The 23,633-nt window shown below is 38.5% G+C and overlaps 1 protein-coding gene across 1 annotated transcript; it reads left to right on the top strand.

Annotated features, from left to right (window-relative positions):
* On the top strand, positions 1–23,633 carry LOC146653467 (Na(+)/H(+) exchange regulatory cofactor NHE-RF3-like). The gene is made up of 12 exons (XM_085379824.1): positions 1–75; positions 1,909–1,934; positions 4,251–4,312; positions 4,406–4,605; positions 7,156–7,227; positions 8,582–8,714; positions 9,063–9,199; positions 9,287–9,494; positions 14,798–14,994; positions 15,081–15,251; positions 21,985–22,068; positions 22,482–23,633. The coding sequence occupies exons 2-12, from the start codon at positions 1,918–1,920 to the stop codon at positions 22,512–22,514; spliced, it is 1,314 nt and encodes a 437-aa protein (XP_085235950.1). The 5' UTR covers positions 1–75; positions 1,909–1,917; the 3' UTR covers positions 22,515–23,633.

The following is a 23,633-nucleotide window of genomic DNA, read 5'->3' as shown; positions in this document are numbered from 1 at the left end:
CTTGTCCGTCCACAGTGCCTTAGTCTGAGCAGATATAAATGCCAAGCACACAGAACTTCATGAGGTCCTTAAAAGGTAGGGTTTATTTTCTGCTTCTCAAACATATGACTGTTCGTGATTTGAATATTCAAATGTGTAAACATGCACTCCTTAGTTACGGCATAATTCCTCTGTGTGAAATGTCATAGCAGTGATGGTAAGCCAGTTTACTTTTGTTTTGTTTTTTACGGTAAGTGTTTTATGCATAATTATCATTGTGGTGGATTGTGTTTTTCAAAATGCTATGGTATATATTGCTGTCAATATAAAACCACACACTAACTTCAGCTATGTTCTTCCTGGTTAAACATTGCCTTTCACTATTTGAAAAAAATAAATCCACAGGCAGGATATTTTTGTGTGTGAGCACACACTCACACGCATGTGTGTGCACACACCTACACACACAAAGTTGGATTTGAAGAGTATTGTGAAATATTGACACAAAAGACCATGTTTCTGGGGGGGTCATTTCCACTACCCTTTCTTTAAACATAATGAATGAATTGCATTAAAGAGAACGGAGAATGAGAATGTGCTCATTTGCACATTAAAAAAGTTAATGTTTTAAGGGTTCAAGCAACATTCCGACCTTCACGCTTTATGCTATATCCAGAATCAGTGACTGGCTTAATCAATGTTTATGTGAGAAATAACTTGCATTTTTATTAAAAATTAGTTTATTATGCTTTCATATGCCACAATGCAACGGACACAACTGACATATATTGCATTTTTTCCTTTTTGAATTAAATTTTGCTTCTATGCAGTTGAAACTATGCAGTTTTCCAGCTATGCAGTGGCAAAACAAGTACAGCATGTACATGTCAAAACGAGCAGACAGGAGAGGGTAGACAAAAATTGTATTCACTAATTATCATGAATCTAACTTTATAATGATTGATGATGGGTTTTTATTAGTGATAAAAAAAGAGTTAAGATAAGTTAATCTGTGTTATCCTTTCTATAGCAGGTGATAGATGAAAAAAAAAAAAAAACCATAAATAATATAATGTGTGGCCTTGTTTGGCCACCTCATACAGCCAGAATAGCCATGGTGGTGGAGTGGTTAGTGCTGCTGCTTGAAGGTTCCTAGTTGGGGCTTCTTCTTTTTTTTTTTTTCTTTTTTTTTTTTTTGAGTGGCACTACATGCTCTCCCAGTGCCTGAGTGTTTTTTCTTTTTCTTTTTGTGATTCAATTCAATTCAATTCAAGTTTTACACTAATAAAGAGAAATTTTTAGCAATCAGATGACCCCAAAGAGCAAGCAAAAATGGGAACTCTATTTATCAACATCAAATATTGATAAACTATATTTATCAGTATCAAAGCTTTATCATAAGTTTTAAGTCTAATCATCAAAGTAGAGAGGGTGTCTGCCTCCCGAAACCAAACTGGGAGCTGGTTCAACAGAAAAGAGGCCTGAAAGCTGAAGTGTCTGCCTCCCATTCTACTTTTACCAACCAACTGAAACCAACTTCTACCAGTTTACTGTGAAAGGACAGAGGTTTTCACAATGCACTTGTTGAAACCACCAGAAAAAAAGCAGCTGGCCCTTCAGCTTAATCAGCTCCAGTCAATGTTAACAGGTGACAGGCACACTCATATAACAGAGCTACAGTCACCAGTCAGATTGAAACAGCAACAATAGCAAAGTGCGACCACAGGATGGCGGTAATGTAATGTAATGCAATGTATGATATGAAAGGAGGGACTTTGGTAAGTCTTTATTTATGTCTGTTTTTAGATATGACAAGGTAAGTACTGCTTGCCATGGTTGTCCTGAAAAGTGTATAATATAATGAGAATTCATTATATCCACAAACTAAGACAGATGTATCTACATGTTGTGTCACTGTTTCTCCTTCAGGTGGCCAGAATGCACAGAAATCCACAGTAAGTTCTCCTTTTGACCCACTAGAATCTTTTATGCCTTGCGATGAACATGAGCGGCCTTTTTTTCCCAAAATGTTGTTGTAGGTTGTGCTTAAATAAATACATTATTTCTGATTTTTGTCTCCAACTTGATTGCTTGTTGCAATTCAGAAAACCCTTAATATCATGCAGCAATTAAATAAATTTGTCTATTTGTCTCTAAATAAATACTAGTCCACCTGCTGAGACTAAAGCTTGTCAAATGGTAATGATAAATAGACTGTCTCTTGAATAGCAGTACTTTGACTCGTTTTTATACAACACCTGAGGACTTTTTCTATGCTTCTTCTGCCTAACGTGTGAATTGAGCAGCCAGGGATTGAAGCACTAACCTTCCAACTAGTAGACGCTCTACCTCCTGAGTCAAGTGAAGCCAAAACATCTCTATCCCCCCCACTGGTATCTGGCTGGCCCCTCCTATGTTAGTGGAGGCAAGAGTTGTTAAACTAAAAAAAAGTGAATGTGAGCGAGTGAGTTCTCCTCAGCAAAATTCCTTTTTTGCCATTACTTCTTAACATGCTGTTATGGGTTCAAAGAGTTACCATTACTGTAATTTTACTATGAGTATTATACTATAAGAGTAACAGGGCGGACACCTTCTTGAGCTTATATGATTATTTAGTAACAATGTGTTTCTATCTCTCTCCACAAGTCAATGGACAGTAACACTAAAATAAAATTTGGAATAAATAATGTTGCTGCTGTTAAACTTCAACAGTCCATTATTAAACACAGTACTTAACGCAGTAATAACCAAAGGTAATATTTTATTTTAATTTTACCGTCATGTAGAGTTAATGTGTGTGAGTGCGTAATAAAACTTAAACATTTCAGATTTTTTCATATCATCCTCAGTCTTACCCTAAAATGTCTAAAAACATTTTCAAGATATTTCGTCAGAGCCATCTCTAGTCACAAAACAACTGATGAATAGTCCCATGTATTTAAGCTCCATTGGGAGATGTCTCATTGGAGGTGGTTCTGAGGGTTAATATGCAAATTATCACATGACATGAGCCAGTGTGTAAAATAAATCATGGATTACCATCTGTGAAACATTGCCCCAGTGCCCCATTATGTGAGCCATCAAGATCACGTGAGGTAAGGTGTGGATTGAAGTGACAGGGCAGTGATGTCAAGATTACATTGTAGTTGGCTGACAGCTAGTGTTGTAAGCCACCACTGGTGTTCGATGTTGGTCATTCATCATGGACATAGATAGACTCCTTTACTGCTTTCAAACCATCTGTCTTCTCTGCCAGTGTTCAAAATATAAACACTGGCATCCTCAAAGGATTGGCCTTTCTCCTTTCAGCTGAGTTTTGTCTTGTTGTGCCATGTGTTAAGTGCTTTCCTCATTTATTTCTTCTGCCTTTGAGGGAATGTTCTCTGTTGGTGCGTTAGAGTCCTGACCACCCCAAGTTTGTGTTGTAGTGTTTGGTGTGAGTCAAAGACTACTGAGCTGTGTCTGTGGGTTTTTGGTAAACTTGAATGCTGAGGCTGGGGTTCTCCTCAGCACAGTCCAGGAGTGGTAACCTATATTCAAAGGATACCTTTTTCTACTGGGTTCAAGCACCGTTAGGTGGTTGTTGTTGCGATTTGGAGAAACACAAACAAAATGGAATTGAAATCAATTGAAGTGATTTTGTTTTGTTCCTCTGAGGAGCCCAAAGATTCACTTTTCACTTTCTCTATGTAAAGATTGACTGTGAAGGGTGGCTGTAGCTTAGGAGATAGAGCACGTCATCTACTGATCAGAAGGTTGATGGTTTGATCCCTGGCTGCTCCAGCATGCTGAATATCACTGGGTTGCTACACTAGCTCCAAGTTGTTCTCCCACGCAAGTGTGTGAATGTTAGATAGAAAACACTTATGTAGGAAAAGCATAATAAACTGTTTGGGTGAATGAGGCAAGTTGTATAAAGCTCTTTGACTGCTCAGGTAGATTAGAATAGCTGTATATAAGAACCAGTCCATTAACCATTGCAATGGGTGACACTATTGGACTTCAATGCAGAATTGTCCAATTTGGTATAGCAATATTATAATTGGGAGTGAACAGGAATATTATACATAATAAATCTTGTTGTTAATCAGTGTAACTAGATGTGTTTCTTATGTTAAATAGTCAACATAAGAAAATGCATATATACCTTCTGTAAAAGGTGCATGTTCTGCTGTAAACAGGCCTTCTCTGTGCTAGTTTTTTATATGAAACTGTATCGTATCCTTTTAAAATTGGAGTTTTAAATTGACTCTAATATCTCCTTACATCAGTTTTACCTTTAATCCAAAGGAAGGGATTGACAACCCAGCTCTGGTCATGACTGATGATCCTGGTGAGATGTACACATCTTTACAAACAAAACATTTCATAATACCCTCCCGCTTCCTACTAGTTGTTGATTTTTTTCCTGTGTTTGCAAAGCCAGATCCAAGCGTGGTGCCGAGACTGTGCCACCTGAAGCGTTCAGAGGGCCAAAGCTTTGGCTTTCATCTGTGTATGTACAGCCAGGGTTTTGAGATCACAGATCTGGATCCATGGAGTCCTGCAGAGCACAGTGGCCTCAAGGATGGAGATCGAGTACTGGAGGTGAATGAGGAATATGTGGTCAACATGGATTTTAGTAGGGTTAGTATCTAGAATTTGTGCAATATGATAGTGGGTACAATGGTGGTTAGTTGTGTTACTCAAAGCAAGCAATGTTTACTCACAGCAAGCAGGTGTTTGTAGCCTCCTAGGGGCCTTCTGTAGAGTTAGCATGCTCTCCTTCTGCCAAAGGCATGGATTTTAGTATCGTTAGTGATTCTGAATTGTCCAACTGTTTAGATGTGAAACCTGAGTATTGACGACCTCCTTGCCTCGTACCAGCTGAGAAAGGCAAAGAGCCTGGCTAGATAAGGTTATGAGTGGCTGAAACCATAATTTTGCTTTCAAGAAAATGGAAGGATGGTTTCATGGTGAGGATTTTCCGCTGTGTGTTGCATTTTTTAAAACAACAGACATTCTGCAAAATAGCTTGTCCTTTCTTACAGTGCATACTTGCTGTACTGCAATTACATTTTTTTCTTGACTTTCCATCCTTTAGAATGTGATAAATTCTATATTATTTGACATTGTTTGACATTGTCACATACTATCCCATATGGAAAAGAAATAGTAAAAACTTATAAAAGACTTGCATAAGATGTGGCCTACTTCATGTAGTGAATCATATAAGGCTTATATGATTTACTCATGAAAGTGGCCACTTTCTCATTACTTTCATATATTGTTTTAGTAAGCATCCAAAACATACAAGTTTCATTTATATAATTTTTCAAGGGACCTTATATCTGTTTTCACTCTTGTATGCTTTTCATATAAGTTTCACACAAGACAGACACAAACTTTATAAGATGTATATATATCTTTTCCATATGGGTATGTAAGAGGTCAATATTAGTTAATCCCAATCAAAAGTTTAAGATCACTTGAAAAATGGCAAAAAAATCATATTTTGCAAGGTTGGATCTTAACAAGGTTCCAAGTTGAGCTTCAGCATGCAACAAGAAGAAACATTTTTTGACCATGCAATATATTGAAAACAAGAATTAAATTGAAACAGGCTGTTTTACAGCTGATCAAAAGTTTAGGACCACATGCCTTTAAAAGGCCAATTCTGTGCAAAAATGTGGATTCATTGTCCCATTCTCAGGTAGTCACACTGTCAGGACGTTCCAATGGCAAAAGCAAAAAAAACCAAAAAACGTTCCCTTTTTAAACGTGGCCGGGTTGTCGAACTGCAGAAGCAGGGTGTCTTACAGTGCGTCATCGCTGCTTAGGTGGGACGCTGTAAGACAGTCGTTTGGAATTTCTTAAATGATCCTGAGGGTTATGGAACAAAAATGTCAAGTAGAAAATTTCACCAGCACTGAGCTTGAGGATCCAATTGGCTGTCCGTCAAGACACTGGACCTGGACCCAAATTAAGGCTGGTACTGGTGCCGACTGCAGCCTCATAACCATCAGACGGCATCTGAGACTGAAAGGCTTCAAAAACAAAAAACGTCTTCAAAGGCCTTGTCTCCTTGAACGCCACAGAACTGACCGTTTGGACTTTACACCAAACATGGTACATTAAAAGGTGGAAGAAAGTTTCATTCTCTGATGAGAAAAATTTAACCTTGATGGTCCTGATTTCCAACATTACTGGCATGACAAACAGATAGAGATGTTTTCTATGCACCACAGTGGAGGGGGCAGCATAATGGTCTGGGGTGCTTTGTCCTTCAGTGGAACAATGGAGCTTCAGGAGGTGCAGGGGCGTCAAACAGCTGCTGGCTATGTCCAGATGTTGAAGAGAACATCCCTCATGACTGAGGGCTCTCATCTGTGTGGTAACAACTGGGCTTTTCAACAGGACAATGATACAGTACACAATGCCTGCAGGACAAGGGACTTCTTCCAGTAGAATACCATCACTCTTTTGGACCATCTTGCACGTTCCCCTGATCTAAATCCAATTGAGACGCTTTGGGGAGTGGATGTAAAGGGAATGTGAATGCTAGATACTTTAGAAACCACTTAGGTATAAGTGATATGTGTAGATAGATACGTGTATAAAACATGCCCCACGGCTCATGCAGTTTTTTTTCTCTTTCTACCTAAGTGCTTTTTAAAGTATCTAGCATTCACATTCCGATGATGCATCGGAGAGCAACCAGGGGTTCAATGCCCAAGGATACTTTGGACACATACTGGTGTAGCGAATAATTGAACCAACAAGTTTCCAATTAGGTGATACCCTGCTCCACCCCCTGAGTATAGCAACACAAGGTTATTAATCTCTGGCTGTCTTCCACAGCATGTCTTCTATCCTTTCTTCCTTCTCTCACCGGTTGGGTGATGGCCACCCCTCTCTATGCCTGGTTCTGCTGGAGGTTTCTTCCTTCTTAAAAGGGAGTTTTTCCTTCACACTGTCACCAAAGTGCTTGCTCATAAGGTGTCATATGATTGTTGGGTTTTTCTCTTTATGTATTATTGTAGGGTCTACCTTGAAATTCAGTCTGAAGTAAAATGGAATAATTGATAAAAACATTATTAGGACAGGCTTAAACTGTTTTAATGGATGACTCTGCCATACAGAAAAAGAGTAAGTTTATAATGTGTCTATGATTATCTCTCTGCAATTATCTAACAGGTTGTGAGACAGATCCAGTCATGTGGCTTACACCTATTTCTTCTGGTGCTGAAGAGGGAAGAGTATGAATGGGTATGAGAACTGATCTTTCACACAACTATGTTTTATTCAAATCTGATGTCTTATTGGTAACCAGTGATCATAATGCTCAGTGATTAACATCATTTAGATCAAGACTAAATGCAGCTATTCTTAAAACAGTGACAGCCAGCAACAATCTAATGTTCTAATGCTACTACACATACTGACAATACTGACGATGAGGAACTTTCCAACCTCTCCCGAAATAGTTGTTAATTGCTGAGGAATTAAAGTTAACATTGCAGATGTGTGTATAAGTGTATGAATTTTTTTTTAAACCTTTGCACAAAGGCAGTTTCTTTTCTTTTTTTTTGAGAGACGGCCTCAGAAAAGAATTAAAGGGTGAGCACTTCTTGGCTCACATGTCATATTTACTATCAACTACAGGTTGAGGCTTCTGAAAATCTATATTTTAGTCCTATATTTTACTTTAGCCCCCCTCCCCTCCCAAATTTTCAACATTTCATCTCTGGCAGCTTAGCTCAGGAGGTAACAATTAGTCCTCTACCAATTGGAAGATTGGAGATTTGATTCCTGGCTATTCCATTAGGGTTATAGCTCTGTTATCAGAAGAAATTTTACAAGGTGCTTAACAACGAGGGATAACATGGAAAAACAAAACAAACACAAATTGAAACAGTGGTCCCATCATTGCACAGTTACATGTTGTTTACATAACAATTTATGGTTAACGTGAGGCTAGCAAGCCACTGACGCCATTTTATTTAACTCAGGTATGTATCTTTGAAGGGTTTTTATTTCTCTGTTTAAACTAGTCAAGGTACTGAAACTTTATTTCTGAAAGACACCTACTTTAGATCCTCATATTTGCAGCATTAATTTTGCTCTGCATTTGACTGTTAAACCCACTTTCTGCAGAAATTTCAAATTACAAGCATCTTAAGGTCTTGGTGGACAGAAACCCAAAGCTCTTAGTTAAATGACAAAACAAAGTGTGACAGCATTAAATAAAGAAACTAAACAAAAAAACGCCAACAGACTTTGTTAAGCTTTTCATCATCAACCTATTTCACCATACCACATAATGGGTACATCTAATGGCAACATAGGTAAAGTATTATAACTAAATGCAAAGATTGCCCCCCCCCCCCCCAACCACCACCACCAACAAGTACCAAGTCATGTTTTGCTTGGGGAAGAAATATTTATTTCACTCAGTAAATCATGCAAATCAATTTATAATGTTTGTATGAATAATTTAATTTTATGATTTTTTTTGCGGGGGGGGGGGGTGTTCTGAACTTTAGATTCTGGAAGAATGAATCCAGAACCACATATTTCGGGTCACAGAATCTTGCAGATGTCTCCTTTCTCCTTTTTCCAGGCAGTGTCTATGGGCGTGGACCTAAAATTCCTGGCCAATGCCACCAAAGGGGATCGCTGGTCTCGACCCAGGCTATGTCACATCCAAAAACAGCCAAAGCATGGCCTAGGAATGACTATTGTCTCAGTCGATGGTATTTATTTTGCTGTCACTATCTGTGACAAGTGCTAACTACTCACAATCACAAACAGCTCCCCTGAAGTCACTGTACCTTCTAACTATTTTACAAGAAAGCCAAGAAGTTCCAGTGCTAAAGTTCAAACTCAGTTTAGATGAACAGTTTCCCCTGGTTCTAGTCTATGTATCATTAGGACATAGACCAGAACCATCAAATCACAAAAGTGATCTAATGGTTCCCAAAATGTGCAACTATTTAATTATTTCTGCTGATTACTTATAATATACAACAGTTTTGTTTTTTCTTTCATCAAGCATTATTGAGTAGATTTTGACTGTGGACAGACTGTGGATGTGTCAACAGGTGAAAAGAATCAATATATGGTGAGAACAGTTATTGATGGTCCAGCAGAGAAAGCGGGTATCTTCAGTGGTGACAGACTGATCTGGATTAATGGACTGATGGTGTCCACTCTCAGATACTCAGCTCTCATCAGAACTGTACGGATCCTCTTCTCTCAGTCAGAATTGATGTGTGTGCTCTGTTACACTGAATGTGCATTACTGTCTGGTGTGTTTGGCCCTCAGGTGAAGAAGAGTGGGGATTCAGTGACAGTGCTTGTTATTGACAGTGACAGTGAGTCATGCTATATCAGAAGGAAAATTCCCATCATGCCTGTGGTGGCACAAAGCTGCAGCCTCCCCCACAAAGCTAAGACCATGAATCTGGTGAAGGGAAGTGATGGATATGGCTTCCTGTTGAGACAAGAAAAGCTGGCAAGCACACAACAAAAAGGTGAGAGACATATTAATGGAAAGTTTATGAAAGGATATAGGGTCCCACTTTATTTTCAATTGAACTGATTTCAATTCAGCTTTATTTATATAGTACGAAGCCCCGCAGGGGACATGGGAGAAAAAAAATTAAGACGGAGCTTTGCGAGATCTCGCAAAACTTTTGCAAGATCCCGAGTTTGTTTTGCGAGAGTTCACAAAAGTTTTGCGAGATCCCGAGTTTGTTTTGCGAGATCTCGCAAAACTTTTGTGGGCCAGTGGACACTTTTTCAATAATGAGGATGTAGACATCATGGACAGGAAAGAACGCTGGTTTGAGCAGGGAATCAAGGAGGCCATTTATGTGAAAAGGGGAGGCACAAGGATACATCTGTCACCATCTCACAATGCTTTGCTTGCAGCCATTCTTCAACTCTCTGTGAATGGTACTCATGGCCATTGATCAATGATGAATGGTCTTGTTGATCAATGGTCATGACAATTTGCATATTAATGATCAAGAAACTGACCTTGACAGTCCATTGTTCATCAGTGGTGCTAGTTTCAGTCACTGTGCAAAGGTACTGTGTATAAGGTTGGGGAAACCTGCAGTCAGCTGAGACTGATGAAGTCACTTGGATCAGTGATAAAACCTTTCTCCCACTGAAATCGCTACATCCAGATGAACAGAATCAACTTTTGGGGATTTACTTACCTGGATGATTGAGCATGCATCAGGACATCAGAAAGCTTGCTTATCAAGTCGCAGTAACAGATAATATCAAACACCATGGGATGAGAAACAGATGGCAGGGCCTGACTGGTTTATAAGGTTTGTGAAGCTGAACCCCAGCTGGGGCGGGGGTGGGCACTTAAATGATACTTATCTAACTAACCTACTCTAAGCTAATGCTGATTTTGTTCTAATCTTTGAGAAGAAAAACACTGGAGAATATGAGGACACCTTTGCCACCGCTGTCCTTATCTCTTCCGTGTTGCTATAACCCAATAGGAGAAAGCCAAGTCCAGTAGGATACAATGGAAATCGAAATCTTCTAAAATATATACTCTAACAAGACAAAAATGAGCAGAGAAAAAGCCAAAAATCCTAAATCCAATTAAAGCTGGAAGCAGCTTTGGAAGGGCCCTCGCACCCAGCCATGCCCAACAGGTGGCGATGGAGATTACCGTTCAATCTAATGTCACACTCAAGCATATAATGTATTGCACCACCAGTCAAAATGTCATCTAGATCAATGACGATTTTAGCTTTTTGTACACTTCCTCTTTCCACAAAGTGGCGCTCTAACCATTGCTGACAAATGGCACATCAGTCCGTTTGAGGCACGACTGTCATAGTGCCTGTAAAGTGTGAGAGGGATTGGACAATGTGTCTTTGAGTTATAGCAGTTTTGTAATTCTTGGCAAATGATTGAAACTCGACGTGCGGCCACGACCACCCGTTTCACGAAACGTGAAAAGCTTCGCATTTTAACATGACTGAGGTCTCTTGATTCCACTCAGCGCAGATTATGTTGATCTGGTGAAATTCCAAGGATATGTTCATTAGAGTACGAGGCCTTAAAACTGTGAACAAACGTTGACATGTTCAATTGAAAATGGCTGACTTTCTGTTGGATGGGGAACACTGCTCCAAGAGACTTTTTTGTACATCTTGATATCTTACATCAGGCTGCTAAATTTTAGACTCAGAAATTTTGTAGGGGGTGCTGTGGCGTCATTTTGCAATACTCCATGAAAAGAATCACATAACAAGAAAGCCTTCTTCACACTGGAGTAGTGATGGGATTTCCGGCTCTTTTTAGAGAACCGGCTCTTTCGGTTCGGCTCACTAAAAAGAGCCGGCTCTTTCGGCTCTGAACCGGTTTTTCAGGTTGTTTTGTTGCTTTAATTAATTTATTATTAACAATAATAAAAAATTATGCACAAAAGGAATTACTAATGTACAAAAAAGTGGTTTTATTTATATATGTTTATATATAAATATGTGTGGTGGCCCCTAGAGACAAAACACGTACAAACTCCAAAGCACATTTCTAGCATGAACTGAACTTCCAAAACAGAGCTACCTAGATCACTTAAATTACACAATTGAAAGCATATGTGTATTGTTTGTGTATTTATACACAATCACTCATATATATTCAAATAATTTTAAAAAAATGTTCATTTACCTGTTATTACCACACACCAAATCCAGTTGTTGGTACTTGCTGGCTTGTGTAGCCACTAGGTAACAAAAGCTCAACACTGCACCTAGCATCCTGGAGCACTTCTATTGTGTTTTGTATGTGTTTTGAGTTTTTATGTGCTTCTGAGTTTTTACGTGTTTTGGAGTTTTTACGTGATTCAAAGTTTGTACGTCCTTCGGAGTTTGTACGTGCTTTGTCTGTAGGGGCCACTGTAAATATACTTTTATTTATTCACTCCACATAAAATGTAATAAATAAATCATATAATACAAAAACCAACTATTCACATTTCAACTTTTAACTGTTTAAATTTTCAGCTTTTTCCTTTAAAAAATTTAAAGTGAAACAACACAAAACACTGCAAACCACAACACAATTAAATATAAATTATAATATGAAAACAAAAAGAACATGCACATTCTCTGTCATATGGACCTGCATGAATAAACTTTCTGAATCCTTTATCATCCGCAACTGAAAATAGTTGTGGATGATTACTATACCTTTCTAATGTGACATTGTTGTCCCTGGCTGTCTTTCTCTTTCTCCCTCCTGCTCTGTTCCTGTGCTACTGAGTGTAACTACCGCCCCTCCCCCCTCATCCCAGTGTAAAGCACAAGGCTCGCATGCTGAGTGAAGCGAAAAAAAAGTGCGAGAAAGAAAAAGAAAAAAAAACACGGCTCGCAATAAGTGGCCAGCTCACGATAAGGGGCCGGCTCGTGTCGTTCGCGTCAAAGATCCGGCTCCAAGAGCCATTTTGTTCGCGACCGACACATCACTACATTGGAGGTGTGTGCCATATTTAGTGACTTTTCAAGCTTCCCAACCCACTGTCAAAAGCTTAGAAGAGTTAGAAGAGAGAGGCCTAATGTTTAATAATCCACATTCAACTGTTTTACTCTTTGGCGCAGCTGTGGATATTCTATTGTTCTTTCTTTGGGATTTTTTTATGCTTAAATTGTTTGATGACAGGAGAAGAGAAGCTGCAGAGAGATGTGTAAGACTGTAAGTCTGCTTCCTGGTCCCAATTCTGGATAGTCACATTTTGGCAGGTTTAATAAATTTGGCCATATTTTGAGAAACCTAGAGCTGCTCTGTCCAAAGTGGGAAGGATACTGTTGCACCTAATGGTCTTACCTATAAAACCCAAATTGTTTTTTGGAAACGACTCAGACAGACAGCAGTTAAGGAGAACATGCAGCTAAACATGTCACTCCTGATCTGATTGGGGAGGGGACCAGAGAAAAATACATAGTCTGAGATTGTTTAGCAAAGTTACACACCAATTTAATATTAGTTTTAGTGATCTACGATTGATGTAACCAGGTGTCATTACTGCCAACATGAATTCTAATTTTACAAAATCTACCTTTACATTTAGCCAGCAACTTCAGGGTTCCTTCAGTCTCACCTGCTCTGGCACCTGGAACAGAATTGCCAATAAACAGAGTTTGTTCCTGGCCTGAAGTTAGATTGGCTATAGGGATTTTCAAGGGTGCGGAGCCAGGTTTCCAATTCAGTGATCCTGACCTTCAGAGCAGTAAACAGGCTTTATTTAATTCAAGTATTGTACAACGAGGCCAAAGAGTAGCTAAACATCTCACAGACTGAGCAGGAAGATGCAGGAAGAACAGTTGAAGAAGCCATGTTGCTAGCAAGCCAGCTACGAGCTAAGCTAAACTAGCAAATACCTAGACACAGTAAATGAATACTGTGAATATAATTAGGGCTCAGTAGTTGGGCGTCTGCCATTTTTTCTGTTATTTTTTCTCTGATGCTCTTCAGTTCCATTCTTAGAAAGCACAAAACTGCTTTCCTTTGTTCCCTCTTCATGTGAATATGGAAGGATGTCTACTTTATACAGACTTGCATACAAACTGAGTGTCTTGAGGAACTAAAAGCACTGACAGCTCTGAACTTACTGAATTATAATGAAACATAGGTTATTGTATTTGGTCCTGCTGTTGCACTGTTGGGTTTTTTCCTGTACACATGGACCCTAGACAGTAATTTTAGATGTGACAGTCTAAAAGTCTAAAATTACTGTGGATTTCTGTGCAGTGGTGTAATGCAGTTTCTTTCAGCTGAGGCAACTGATAAAGATAAAACAAAAACATTGTGTTGAAAGATCACTTTAAAATAATGCCTTTATGACAGCTCGGTTGGATTACTGCATCTCTTTGTGTTTGGGAGGTTGCTGTAGCACAGGAGGAAGAGCAGGTCATCTACCAGGGCCATCTATAGGGTTTTGAATGCTTACAAAGAGTAGAACAGCGCTATACAAGAACCAGTCCATTTGGTGCTAGCCAGTCCTCCCTGCAGCTGGTGCCACATGACTTTTAACTGGAACATATAAGAGAGACTATATTACTCTGGTTCTTAAAGCCCTTAAATTCATCCTACTTCTCTGAGCTAATGCACTTGTATTCCCTTCCTGTGCCCTTAGTTCAGTTCACCATCTGCAAGTACACAGTGGACATTCAAGAGGGACAGGTCTTTTCCCATTGCAGCTCACAAATTGTGGAAATTACACATTAGACTGACTTGTTAAGACCCACTTCTACTTAGCTTTCAACCCACTGGTGACATGTTGATTTTATTAACTCATGTTTAATTGTGTTTTGTACTGTTATTCATGCTTTTATTTTGTCTGGTACTTTTGTTTAATATTACAATTATTGTAATGCTTTTATTCCTACGTTCAACACTTTAAAAACAGAAAACACTAAATGGCTAAAGCAACACTAAAGCAACACTAAACACTAAAGCAACTTTATAAAAAAGTTGCTTTTCTTTATGCCTCTGATGACTGATCTTCGATCTCATTAGGATAGTGTGCAGTGGGACACTTGGAGGGCAGACTGTCAGCTGCCCAACTAATCAGAATTAGAAGTCATACTTTTGTTTCCTTTACTGTAATTCACTGCTGGGTGGGCGAGACAGGCTGTTTGGAAGATGGAGCTAAGCCTTGCCCAGGCTTAACTATCTATACAAAGTATATCAAGATGTAATCCAGATGTAATCAATTCATATATTTCTCAAAGTTAGGAATATATAAATATATTTCAGGAAACAGTAATAAATCTAATAATAATCTTCTGTGACCCTGCAGTTCATGTGCTGAGAGAAGTGGATGTGGGGAGTCCAGCTCAGGGTGCAGGAATGGAGGATGGAGACCTGCTGCTTGCTGTCAATGGGGAACCTATTGAGTCCATGGAGCATGACGACATTGTTAGAAAGATTAGACAGAGTGGGGATAAAGTCTCGCTTACAGCTATATCTATTGCAGGAAGAGACTTTTACAGAGAGGCAAGTACAATCATATCAATACAGTCACACAAATATAGTATAACACGTAGTGTGTAAGGGGTGAACTGCTTTCTGTTCTCCTGCAGTTAGGCATTTCTCCTCTGTTATTCCATGAAGACTGTTCTCACCACTGCATAAAGAACTGGGAGGACGCTCCTCTAAGAAAACCCACAAAGTATAATCAGGACAGAGAGGAGGCTGACTCTGGTTTCTACTCAGGTTATGTCGCAGAAATGCCAGAAACCGTAAGGATACAGGTAGGACCTCACTGTTTTACTGAAGTTAGACATGAATGTGTGAGAACATGGCATGCAGTGTAAAATGTTGAGTCATCATAATGTCTAGAAAGGTGGTATTTAATGGGATTTGCAAAGCTAGTAATGCTTTGTGAATATTTAGATGTTTCTAAATGTGCAATTTTGCTTGCATTACATGTTTAACAGACCTTACTTACATTGTGCCTTTCTACTAAGGCACTCAAAGCAGTCCCTCATTCACCCAATCACACACACATTCATGCAACTATGCCTAAACACTTTTCAACATTCACACACTCACACCTTAGTTGCCCAAAGTATATGCATGGATATGCATCAATTAAAGAAAAATGCTGTTGTCATTTAACTTTTTTATTGCATTTAACAAAACAAAAATTCATTCATCATCATTCATTTTCAGGACCTACTCTACTTAAGTTTGTGTCCACAAACTTGTGTCCACAAACTTGAGTAAGTTATTCAAATGTTCCTCAAATGTTCCCGTTAGTCAAAATTTTAGAGCATTTTCCGTTGAATCTCTAATGCGTCTAAAAGAGTTTTTGGTTCTATGTAGACAACACATGGCAGACCCGACCACATATTGCACATTTTTAACACTTTTCTTTATTACGGTTATTGTAACTACACGCACACGGCTGCAGTTTTTCAGCTGCCAGCCACACACCCCAACGACAACAACAGCAAACACCCAGGATCCAGTACAGACTTTAATGCAGGGAAGGCGTGGTAAGCTGATGCAGCTCCGGTGTGTGAGCCTCCCCGCAGCGGTGCCACAGACCACGCCCCGTAACATTCTAACACGTGAAAATATTAATTTATTTACCAAAATTATTTCTTAATATTATAATTTCGTATGCCATCTTAGAAACCCCATGATTTTGTGTATTTGGATTAGATTATCTACTGATGTATTTCCTTTTAACAAATCAGTATACTGGCAAAGTGAAGGATCTGGTCAAAGACAATAAAGACCACTTTGGTATGATAGTGGACTCAGTAGAGAATGTAAGAGTGGCTGCATTTAACCTATATGTACCTAACAAAGGTTACCCACAATTCTTTCAAAAACTCACTTCTCTTTTGGCTGAGTAACGTAAAGGGATAATTCTAATACAGACAGGCTTTAACTCTAAAAGTGGACAAGAACTGAATAGACTACCTGTAGACAAAGAACACATATCCAGAAAAAGTAAGCCATTTTAGGGGGTGAGGGAGAAACACTGGTAGTTGTACTGTCATCCCAGAGAAAGCAATTTTTTTGTTTGTTTTTTTTGTCCCATGTATCCCAGGAGAATTTACCTCGAAATTTACCGTAACACACAAAATAAGCTTGGGAACAGATAAGCATTTCAAGTATTGGAGACTAAATGTATCACTACTGAGAAATGCCTTACTTTAACAGGAAATGCAGAAGGATGTGAATTTAAATGATATTCAGTGGTACTCTCCCTCCCTCTAGTCATCTCATGTTTACAACTGTGGTTACAATTGATATTTATATCAACATGAAAACAATTGTATTTGCTGTTATGGACACATTTGTATATATATATCCTAAATTTTTTTCTGTTTATATACATTCTTTTTTGTTAACTTTAATTTTATTCTTCTTTTGCACTGAAAGAACTGTTCTAACTCTCAAATGTGCGCTTGAAAGTAGATGTAAGTAAGCTTGAGTTGAAATGGTGTCCCGCAAGATCTTTAGATAGCCTGGAACCATAGTTTGCTCTACTAGAGAAAAGCCTTCTGTAAAGCTGTGGCATCTCATTCATCACTGATTGAAAAAATTGAGAACAACCAAAGCTTTCTTTTCACCACTGTAGCCAGGGTCACCAAGAGTCAGCCAAGCATTCCATGAATTTCTTCACAAATAAATTTTTAACCATTAGAGAAAAAAATATTCATAACCATCTGTAGAGGTATTATTAATGCAGATGGTTACTAGAATAAGTATACTGCAGATACATTTTCAAACTAGTTATCTCCAATCTTCGTGAGTTAACTTCATTAACTTCAATCAAAAGCGTCAATGTGTATTAGATGTCTTTCTACAGTCCTCCTCAAATAAGTCAATAAATTTATCTTAAATATGATCAGTCAATCACTATTAAGGGGCCATTTTGAGCTTGGGGCTTCCAGTCCATGTTCCTGTATACTGTGTCAGACTGCCTGCTAGCATCTTGCACCCTTGTTATGTGCTGGATTGTCTTAGAGGCATCTTTGCACAGTCTGCACCTTGGGGTTTTGCCTCGTGTGGTAGACCGAGCATCTATTGAACTTGTGCTTAGAACTTGTTCCTTTGTTGCCATGACTGTTTTATCTTTTAGTCCTTCTTTGTCAGAGGTGTGGACTCGAGTCACATGACTTGGACTCGAGTCAGACTCGAGTCATTAATTTTATGACTTTAGACTTGACTTGAAAAAATGTTCTAAGACTTGTGACTTGACTTGGACTTTTACACCAATGACCTTCGACTTGAATTGGACTTGAACCGGTTTACTTGAAAAGACTTGATATTTTACCCCAAATATAAAATTTAACATGCATATTATATAGAGATTGAAAATGTGACGTCATTCACGGGTAGAACCGCAAAGGATTCTGGGAACTCGTGGCAAGCGGTACTAGCGCACGCAGGCTTTCAATTAAAATCAGTTATACAGCGATAAAAAGAAACACAAAAATGTCAAGAAGCCGTTGTATTATTAACTGCAATAGCCGGTCGCATGACAGCCACGGGAAGCCGACGGGTAAAGAGATCGGTTGTTATCGGATTACGTCGTTGAAGAGAAATTGTTCAAGCCATGTTTCCGAAGTAACAAAGACGCGACGGATGGCCTGGATTGCAGCCATTCAAAGATCAAATATAACGTCCCAGAACACTCCAGCTCACAGGTTAGTCTGCTCCAAGCATTTACACGAAGGTCAGTGTTTTTTAGTAGTTAATACGTCATTTTCATAACATAATTAGTGATATAGGTTACAAGCAAGTCTGGCGCTGAACAGAAATTGTCGCGCTATGCTCCTTTATTTATTGTGCATAAATAGTGAATTGTCCTGACACAATATTGCGTTTCGCTTCTGTTATTATGGTACATTGACAAAAACATATACTTTTATTCACAGGATAAAACAGGTTTTTTGTATCACTAATTGCCCAGTACGATTACAGCATACAATATTGTTGTCACTGCTACATTTCTGTGATGCTACCAGAAATTATTTCCACTACTAATTAATTACCGTTGAGCTCAAAGGTCATATTAATAAACGGTTAAGGAATGTGTATTTATGACGACAATTTGTGAGACTGGTAAACTTATGATACGTACGATGGTCTTTCGTTCTACACGGTGCATTTCAAGGTCCTGCACCCATCTGTCGGTAAACTGTACCTGGGCTTGTTGCAGTGACCGGAAGTTACTAAACTTCATGAGTGTATGCACTCACTCCAAGAACCATATAATTATAAATATGCATATAAATATGCTAAGATGAGATAGCTGACTTCATCTAACTAGCAAATGTTGTCCAGGCTACGTTGGTGATACAGTTTTTTTTTATGTGTATGATATTTTTGTCATGCGATTTTAAAGCCGGTCCTACAACCGCATCCAAGAATAACATGCAGCTTATCTCAGAACTGTCGGTGAAAATTATTCTTGGAGCTAGGTTTAATTGAGCTGCATTTTAAAGAGGTGCAATTTCACAATTTGTGTATATTTTCTAAGTTCACTATTTTGTCATGTGTTGAGAAAAACACAGATTTTAAAATTACATGGTCTAATATTTACATTTAGCATAACTGCAACATTATTTTTTCGTTTTTTTTTTTTAAAGACTCGAAAGGACTTGAAATTCAAAGTTTCAGACTTGTGACTTGACTCGGACTTTTACACCAGTGACTTGAGACTCGACTCTGACTTGCCTGACATTACTTGAGACTTGACTTGAGACTTGAGGATAAAGACTTGAGACTTACTTGAGACTTGCAAAACAATGACTTGGTCCCACCTCTGTTCTTTGTTCAGTCATTGGTAGGATTTCTCGATATCAGCTATGTTTTCTATCTGCTAGTGGTACATACCATGCAGGGGCATGTTTTTCTATGATGGTTCTTGTACTTGCTTGTCTTCTGTCTCGGGTTTCTGCTGCCTGAGGTATTCACTAAGCAGACGATCAGTTGTTGCCATCTTCCTGATGTACTCATGGATCTTTGTCATTTCATCCTGGATAGTGGTTCTATCACTCTCTAGTCATTGGCCTCTGTAAGGAAGAGGACTCCCTTACTACTGTTTATATTATAATTTGTATAGCACTTTAGGAGCACACCTTTCACTTTATTAAAAGCACCTTATCTAGCACTTTATTTAGCATCGCACTGTAAGCATAGATTTGCACATGAAGAACATTTGCACACAAGAAGTTTAATTATTTATTGAATATTTATTGCGTATTTTAAAATCAGTTGGTAGCCTTTGTTCCAGGTCCCGCACAGCTGCTCCTCATCAAGAAATGTGGTGGTTGTCTGTGAGGAGAAAGGAATTGGGATTGAGAGCAAATAAGGTTTACCAGTAAGGAGAACTAATGCAAGTGTGTGAAAATCTAAAAATAATGTGGTGCAAAGAAGTGACTAAGATGTGATTACTCACCTTTCTTTCCTGTGCCTGTGTCCTCTCCAGGGTGTTTGGGCAAATGTTTCACCAGGAGTCCAGACAGCTTTTAAAGACACCTTTTATAGACAAGCTATCTATCTATCTATCTATCTATCTATCTATCTATCTATCTATCTATCTATCTATCTATCTATCTATCTATCTATCTATTAGGGGTGCAACGATACACAAAATTCACGGTTCGGTTCGGTTCGATACTTTGGTGTCACGGTTCGATATTTTTTCGATACAAAAAAATGTTCATGCATTTTTAATTTGTCATTTATTAAAATTATAAATATATATTTTAACTCAAAAGTACAGTTTTTAAATTTAACCCTAACCCTTGTGCGTGTTTTTTATTTTGACAGCGAATGCGCACCTGCGGACCACTTATGTGCAGCCCTGGTTATTTAGCTCGTCATATCGCAGCCACAGAAATTCTTTTGTCCATGAAACCATAAAGCTGCACTTTCTTTTTGCCTTATAGTCTGATTTGTCATAACTTCTCCGTTTTGTGGTAAGCTTTTCTTTGGCTGTCACTTCTTCACCCTGACCTGTCTTATTTGGCTCAGCAGAACTGAAATGCTTTTACACACTCACTCACATAAGCTCAGCGATTCTCTGCGCGATCAACCTCTCACATGTTTAAGCTGCGGGAGATTTCACTTGTCATGTTTGCATAGTAAGCTAACGATTAATAAGACGATGTCAGAGGAATTGGTGCACAAATTATCATCACTCACAGATCAGTGCTGTTGCTCTCTATACACAGTTCGCACGATTGTAAAGTGAAAGCAAAAAAACAAGCGCAAATTCAAACGCGACTTCAATATGTCACATATTGACAGTGGCTCACCGATGCCAATGACATAATTACCCAGCTACATTTCTGAAAGAATGCAAAAGCATTGACATATATTTTTCCTACAATAGCCCGACGTTCAGGGAAGAGATAGATTTTGGTAGCCCGACTGAAAAAATCGCTAGCTCCAGGACGTCGGGCTAGCGATATTGCGAGCCCTGTATCTGATTGAGGAATCACTCATCTTTGGAAAAGAGAGTTTATTACAGAGAAATGGCTCTTTCCAAAATAAAAGCTATACTATCCGCTTCTTCTGGGCTATATTCTCAGCAGCATAAGGAGAATCATGTGCTAACAGCTGTCTAAATGACTCAGCTAAAGTTAGTAGCATGCTTGCTTTTTTTTGTCTGCTTCCACTTGTCTTTGCACTAGGATGATGTCGGCGTAAATGTGCAGTCATATTCGTCGTGTTCCCACTAGTGCTTTCAGGTTAATCTCGTTGAAATGACCTTAACGCCACAACACGGCAAATCTCCGTTAACGAGCTACCGCCGATCGCTCCGTGCATGGGGCTAGACGGCCAACACGTTAACGAGCTAACTGCGCTAACACACTAGTTCACACCAATGTAATTGAGCATTGCATGGCACATCCAACATACTGTTTTACTTTAGTCCATGACTCGCTTACCTTCAGGGTCATACGTCACATGAAAACCAAAATAATTCCAAACGGCAGATCTGAATGAGGGTGGGGGAGGTGCCCTGCGCTCTTCCTTCTGACTATGCTGTCTGTGTTGAGCGCTCAGTGGATCTGCGCTGGACAGTGCAGCCTAGGCGGAGTAGTCGAACACAGATTCACTGAGCGCTCAACACAGACAGCATCGCCAGAAGGAAAATTGATAAAATAAATTACAAATGTTGTATTGTTCGATACATATGCGTACCGAACCGAAAGCACTGTATCGAACGGTTCAATATCGATACGAATATCGTTGCACCCCTACTATCTATCTATCTATCTATCTATCTATCTATCTATCTAGATAGATAGATAGATAGATAGATAGATAGATAGATAGATAGATAGATAGATACTTATATGATTTAAATGATTCACTGTCTTTGGATTGACATTATTTGAAGTTGCTAGTAGGCTTGCCCAGTTCAACAGTTTATCTTTAATTCAATTCAGTTCAAGTGCATTCAAAAATCAAAAGGAATCTAGATTTGACTCTGGGTTTGTCTTGTAGGACCCTACTGGCCACAGTCAATGCTGCACGGAATCTAGTTACTTCACAAGAGAACTCTCTGAAGATTTAGGTCCATTGACCAAGGTATATTAAGTCCTTCATGGACTGCTCCCCTCATTATGTCTTTGTATACATAATGTCTACAAGATATTCTTGTGATTAAATGCTCTGGTGGTTCATTCTTACCAGGTGACAGCCTGGTGATAATGAACAATATATCTTAAATTGTTAATTGCTAACAATTTTGTTAACAAGATACTTTTTTTTTTAAACAAAATTATATTCATATTAAAGACCACGTTTAAAACATACTATTTGTGATGGCTGTCTCACTTCACTTTTATAATCCTTTCTGGCTGAAGAATTGTCTTCTTGCCAAGCTCAAGTCATTATTTATGTTGTTAATGAGATGTTCTAGCATATAAATATAGACAATTTACAAAATTAATTGTGGTTTGCATTGCATTGTGTTTTATGACATTTGCTATATTTTACAGATTTCTGAGAGAACACATTATGTTTACTTGTGATGGAAATGAACAAAAATAGAAGTGACCAAGGCCATCCTGTGGACAGAGCTTAACTTTGAAGAAAGTAAAGATTTAACAGCTGATGAAGATGTGACTGAAGACAATGTCTTCGTCTGGATTCAGGCCTGCTTGGTTATGGGCAGCCTCCCTTTTGATTTGATCATATAATGTGAATTTTGGACACTGAACACCAGATTTGCAACAAAACAGCAGTATTTTACATCCTTGTAGTTATAAAATCACAAATTACTCATCTCCTGTGTAGTAATGGTGTCATCATGTTTACTGAAAACTGAATAATTACTTCGCTGCAATTGTCACACTTGGCAAAGCTGAGTGGACCAAACTGCATCCACTTCTGACCTGCAGGCCCATTCTTTTTAAATCCCCATGCTGTGCTATCTATATAATATGACAAACTTTAGAATGCACCGTGGATGGATATACTCCTAGATATTTCATATACGATCTCAAAATATATTATTGTACTGTGTGCCATTGGTGCATAGAGATTCTGTATTTTATTCATTCAGTCCACAGGTTTTTGTTTTGTCACCTCAGTTAATTCGAGTCACAAAACCCCCTGAATGTTTTTGTGGTGCTGTTGCCTTCTTTGTGTGCAAATATCTAATAAAAGATCTAATAAATAATAACTTAAGTAGGTTAAATTCACAGTTACCTACTTTACTTGAGCTTCCCTTTTTACACCGCTCTCTATTGTTGCTTCACTATGCTTTATATTTTACTTCATTATCTGAGTTTATACTACTTTTGGACCTTTGTATATAAAAAAATAAGTCACCCAGTTGTGCATAGTACAACTAAAAGTATTAATTAGTTAATCAATTTTTGATTTGCTTTTTGTTTTTGTTTTTAGACAAAAACAAAGGACTAGATTGAGAGACTGCATCTCAGCTCATACAAATGCCCTCAAAACTGAAAATGAAACCATATGGTATGGTCATTTTCTTTTGTTTTATTTCATTATTATTTATTATTAACAATAATTATTATTACATTTATTGCCTCTGGGTTCCATCCTTAGACGGGAAGGGATTGCTTTTCATTGTTATGCTGATGAATGCCAAATTTATTTGCCACTAAAGCAGAAGGATGGCA

This window comes from Rhamphochromis longiceps, linkage group LG14, assembly GCF_057381845.1.
Source record: "Rhamphochromis longiceps isolate RC_006_pf linkage group LG14, R_longiceps_female_GT1.1, whole genome shotgun sequence".
Taxonomy (NCBI): domain Eukaryota; kingdom Metazoa; phylum Chordata; class Actinopteri; order Cichliformes; family Cichlidae; genus Rhamphochromis; species Rhamphochromis longiceps.
Note: the sequence above shows the minus strand (reverse complement) of the source record. Positions and strands in the feature narration are given on the sequence as shown.